At 37.9% G+C, this 6,000-nt stretch overlaps 1 protein-coding gene across 50 annotated transcripts in view; it reads right to left on the reverse strand.

Annotated features, from left to right (window-relative positions):
• Window positions 1–6,000, reverse strand: part of LOC142102104 (uncharacterized) — a 35,171-nt gene extending 29,171 nt beyond the window's left edge. For all 50 annotated transcript variants that reach the window (XM_075186716.1, XM_075186701.1, XM_075186723.1 and 47 more), the window contains exon 1: window positions 5,866–6,000. In XM_075186716.1, coding sequence (XP_075042817.1) covers window positions 5,866–5,917 — 52 coding nt within the window. In that variant the 5' untranslated portion in view covers window positions 5,918–6,000. The remainder of the gene's footprint in view (window positions 1–5,865) is intronic.

Below are 6,000 nucleotides of genomic sequence, written 5' to 3' on the forward strand. Positions count from 1 at the left end.
GCAAGGACTGCAGTAATTTGAGCTGCTGTGACATCACTGCCCTGATCCCTTGGTCTCTACCAGTCCACAAAGGGTATTTATGCAGAGCCAGGGCCATCACTATCTTTAAAAATAATAAATGTTTTATTATTATTGTATTTCATTAATAAATCAAATGTATGTTCTAAGATACTTACCGATATTAATCTGAGGTTTAAGGCACTATTTACGTTGAATGCTAGGTTTACAAGATGATATTAGCGCCTGATTATTTCAAATATTTTTCTTTCACAGCAAACTATTTTAGGCATACCTCCTGAACTTCGGAGAGCCGGAAATTGGGACATTGGGTATGGCCACATCTTGATAAGGGCGTGACTATTTCATAACTTCATAATGGGGGGCGTGGTTCAACCTGAAGGCCTAACTAATACTTTTGAAGCAGTAGGCCCATTCCCCCTTCTCTTCCCTCCGATCACCCATTCATTCCCGTGCGCACCAGTGGCAGGTACGTGTGGCATTCGTTCATGTGAGATACCTCCTAACTTCCTGACCCATGGGACAATGCTGTTCCAATCAGGATGTCAGGATGGAGTTCTTAAATCGGGACTGCCCAACCTAGTACGGTGGGACAGTTGGGAGGCAGGTTTTAGTGTCCTGGATGTAAATTTACTATTGTCCGGTTTTCAAACCACACATTGGATGCGGTTTTCAGTCTCAAAGCGCAGGAGATGACTTCATTTGATTTTAACTGATTTCAATCTTATTTGAAGCCTGTTGTCCAAGTAGGACTTGCAGGGCCTAGGATCCTTGACGTGGGCTGCAAGCTTAAAAGTTTTGATCAAAATAGGAACTAATGTCTCATACTTTCATTTAGCTAGATATATACACATTTACAATAGTAAGGACAAATGCTGATAACATCTGTCTCTTTGTAAAGTTTTTGTTTGACACTGGGAATAAACTTTACGTTCAGCCTTTTACCCGCAATGTAATTGGCAAACGGAACACACAATCCGGCATTTGGAACAATAGCTCCACTGCTTTATTAGTTATCTAGAGGATGGCTGGATGGACATCTTATCTAAAGCAGAGTTTGGTAATTATTATTATTTTAACCTTTTCTACATAGCAACAAACTAAAGAGCGCTTTACAGAGAATGTTTAATCATTCACACCCTGTGGAGCTTACAGTCTGCATTCTCCTCAAAACAAACACATACTAACATTACCCTACCAGAATATTTGTGGGAGGAGCCACATGCAAACACAGGGAGAACTTCCAAATTCCACACAAACGCGTTGGTAGGATTCAAACCTGCGCTGTGAGGCACCAGTCCCAGCAACTGTTCTGCTGTGCTGCTTATAATAATACATACTTCCACAACCTAAAGACCTATATTCACCAATTCTTGATATCCTACAATCCTGGTCTTCCAATTCCTTTTTTTTATTTCATCTAGCCTTACAGAAGAACCAAGAGCTGCTTCTTGCAACATTCCAAGAACCTCAGGTATACTATAAAGTGAAAGCTAACACTGCAGAAATCCCTCTGATTACCATGCGGTAGATAGGGTTTGACTGAACCTAAACATGATATTAAAGATTCCTCCTTCAAAATTAGGTCCTTTGAGATCTCAGTGCAAATAAATCTGCTGATTTTTTGTTTAAAACTCCTCAATTCCCCAAAGAAATTTTTTTTTTCTCTATTGAAACACTTTGGGGAGAATCCATCTCTTGGGTGCTCAAATCTTATTTAAAGTGTTTTTCCAGCCCTAGACAATTATTACTTTTTGACTTCTATGTGTCCTATCATAAAATACTGTACATAAGTAAAAAAAAAAGGAAAAAAAAAAGCTCAGAATAAAGATTGGGGATTAAGTCAAGTAATATACAAGTGGACAACCACTTTAACAACATGATATAAAAGGTACATAGTTACTGTAAACCTTAGTAGCCAACGAGCCAAGTTACATTAAGATGGCAAAGGTCTGACTTATTTCCTGGGATATGTCATTATGTAATTCAAATAATAGCCACATCTGGTTCTCTAAGATACTTATGACATTTTATAAGGTGAAATTTCACGTCAGGTGAATATGAGTTTGGCTTACAAACAATTGTTATTTTTTTTATTAGCAATCGACCTCTGGTAAATCTAGGCCATAGTATATGAATTTCACTTAATTATAGCTTCATATGCATAGTGCGTCTAATTAGAGATATGTCAATATTACATGGTGTTCTGTAATAGCACAGGGGAAGTAACAGGAAGAAAAGAAGAATGTGATGGTTATTAAACTCTCACATGGAAAGAGAGAATCCCAAATGATTATTCTACAAAGTAAAGGTACATCTATATTAGTAGTTTTCAGAAAAACAACTAGTTATATAGAAAACAGTGCAGCTGAAGCATGACCAGGGACTAGAGGCTGCAGAAGACGCAGAACCCAGTATCCTGAATCTCTGGTTCTTGTAGGTGACAAATTGTTCTAGTACATCTGAGAAACTATTCTGAGTAGCTAGTTCATGCCCTATTGATAACAGGTTGTTGAGTTTTTCCTGTCCTAATGTGGACCTCAGATGGTTTATAATTTGTGAGAGTTTGCCAAATTTCCGTTCTCCAGTAGAAAAGCTGAATGTCCGAGTGCAAATAAATCTAAAAGCAATGCACAGGTCTTAAAACAAATAACAACAGCTTAATTTTGTGGATCTCATGCAAAGGAGCTAATGGGAGACTTTTATTATCGGTCTTTAGTCTTCTTACTAGTATGGGACGCAACAGGATGCGTTCTGCTTGAGTGAAGGGTTATCAAAGCCACACATTGACACAGTACATAGGTCCCTCATCAACAGTTTCTTCATAATGTAAGTTCTTGCAATAATAGTCACAAGCCCACCACCATGTGTTCCGCCTGCCTACCCCTGTCGGTGGCCTTTCTTTTCATGACACACACCAATAATATGGCTCATATTGAGTATGTCAGTTGCATTGCTGAAGCAGCATGCTTCCGCTAACAACCAGGAGGATGACTACAACAGTAAAAATGGAAGCAGAGTAGTGAAGGGCAGAGGTGCTTGTTGTAGGGGATTGATTATTAGGAGGACAGAAGGTAATCTGTCACCAGGACCATGAATGCCCATCAGTTTTCAGGCTCCTGGGTCTTCAAGTTCGGATTATTGTGGACCAGATTTCTAGATTTTTGGAAGGGATGTCCAACTCTACATGAATCTCAATTCGTGCTTAGAAGAGCATTGAGGTAAAGAAGTGGCTGAGATGTTCACGATGGAAGTAAGTTTTTGGGATTCTAGAGAATTGGAATGATTCGACTACAGAGAACATTATGACAATATAGAGTCCATATGGGTAAATAAATATACATGTAAAAAGACCACCTAGCGTAAATTCTCAGTTACACACATCTGTAAATACATTTTCAAGCTCCTGCTGTGAACCTATAAATTGATTGAACAACTACCATTCCTGTATTGTTGTTTGAGAGGCATGTTTGGTATCAGAAGCTGATGGGGAGTGCTGGTCCTATATTGCCATTTGGAGCCTCCTGGGGTACCTCTTGGTAAGTTAGCTCTCAATTTAAAAACACATGACCCAGTATATAAGGACTGTTTAGGGTTAGGACCACCCTATTAGCAGAAGCGCCGTGACGTGGCGTGGTGGCTTATTATGCATTTGCAAATGTGTGTAACTGAGAATTCTGCATATTTATGCACAAGTAGAAATAGCAGCTTTGTTAATGGTCACAGCAGTGTGCTGGGGGATTTTTCTCTGTATTTTCGCTTCTGAATAACCCCACCCTTTCAAGCACCTGCTGTGAACCTAAAAATTGATTGAGCAACTTCCATTCCTGTATTAAGTAACCAGAAAGGTAGGGATTTCATATCTGACGATAACACTAAGTTATGCAGGATTATTAACACAAAGTAGGATAACAACTTGCTACAACACGATTCAAACATACAATGAATGGCAGAGGTGGTAATGACTGTGCTACTTACAAAGTAAATGAAATACAATTGCGGAAAAATGAGATGGAAAAGGATTTAGGAATATTAGTTTAAAAACACTGGAATAGCAGCTCACAGGTTGTGTGATTGTCAGGGATTCATACAAGCCATAGAGGGACTAGACCACATCTTGAATATGGAATACAGTATTGAGCACCTCACTCTAAGTTGGACATAGGAGAACTGGGGAGGGTTCAGAGGTCGGCAACCTCAGTAATAAAGAGAATGGAAAGATTATAAAGAGAGGTTAGAAAGACTAAGTTCATTTACTTTAGTTAAAGGCACCAAAGAGGTGACCTAATTACTATGTATAAATATATCCAAGCTCTTCTAATTAACGTTTTATTGCAAGGACCATAAAGAGGAGGACATCAGATTGTGATTAGGATAAAGATGGTTCCACCAAGAGCATAATAATATATTATAAGGGTGTTTACGCTGTGATATTCTTTACTACGTCACCTGGTAATGGCAAAATCACTAATTGAATTTTAAAACGGGTTTATGCCTTATGCGAAATAGTAGTCTTTTTTTTTTTTAAACTCAACTTATTTAACAGGTAAAGGTCACATCACCGAGAATTGAGGATAATCCAAGTTTATAAATATGGAATTAATAATATGCAGCATTATTGTATATTATCATGTAAAATGTATAATTAAAGTGGATGCCCTGTGATGGTTTATAGGTTGACATATTCAGTTCATGCAAAAAGAAAATGTAATTTGCAACTACGGTATATCAAATAAACAAGTTAAAAACGTTGCACAATATATCTATATTATATTGCACATATAATGCTTAGGGGTTTATTATTTTTTAGTTAATTGTTCTCCATGAATAAGAGATATATTAGGAGCCAAAGCACGCAATATCCTGGTAGAGCAATTATGTCTAATTCACCAACAGTTTTCTCAATTGGAATAATTGCAGATCATTGTGTTACTAATTGTTTAAAAATTAGCCGAGTCTACCTTGAAGCGCTGCCTCTCACTGTGTTGTATGCACAGTTTACATACACATATGAACATCTGTGGCACTTGAAAAGAACCCCAAAATCTTGAACATGCAATCCACATAGACCGACCCTTAGACACATCACTTTATGAGAACAACCTTTCATTATTTTGTTACATTTTTTTCTAGATTAACAGCGAACAAAATGCAGCATATGGAATCCTAGCATGGGCAAAAATGAGTTAAGGTACCCTTATCGGTCACTGTCACATCCTGGGTCACCCCAAAAATATCTGGGTCAGTTCCCTAATTAAGACACCTCCAAATTATGACTATCGCACACCTACTAATGCTTCTATATGCTTGACACAATTTAGTAACATGTTAATGTGATTTACAGATAGCAAAAGATACCTCAGATACAATCACTAATTTCCCCAATCTACGTGACCCAGAATCCCAGAACAAACCCTACATAGGGTAAAACAAAACAAAACACAAGAGATGCTAAAATCACAGCCTCACTCTAAACTAACAACACGTCCACTTTTCTGTGGCAGCCTATGACTACCCTTCAAGAATCCTGTCAATGAACAATTGCATTACTGTTCAAACAAATCAATATAGTCTGAAGGCACATATTACAATACAATTGTTGTTAATCTGATTGCAAATGAAAAAAAAAAGATTAATTGCTTCCCACATTCGTAGTAATACGTTTTCAGTAAATGCTTAGTTTTAGACACTTGAAGAATCAATTACATTTAATTGTACAATTACAATATACTGACTATGCCCCATCTACACAATATCCTGTATGTCAACACCAAGGATTGATAAGCAGCTACTTGTCTGGGACAGAGAGAGAGTTGAACAGGCCCAGTAGGTATCATTAGACCTCACCTATTGCCTGCAGGCTGAGTAATGACAGTATCAATATTGCAGGTAAAGCCATTGTGTTCCTCTTCCTGATTAGTGAGAGATGCTTCTTCCTGTCCTGGGTGAGAGATAATAATTGTGTTTCATGTTCTTCTCAGA

Source organism: Mixophyes fleayi, chromosome 9, assembly GCF_038048845.1.
Source record: "Mixophyes fleayi isolate aMixFle1 chromosome 9, aMixFle1.hap1, whole genome shotgun sequence".
In the NCBI taxonomy this organism is placed as follows: domain Eukaryota; kingdom Metazoa; phylum Chordata; class Amphibia; order Anura; family Limnodynastidae; genus Mixophyes; species Mixophyes fleayi.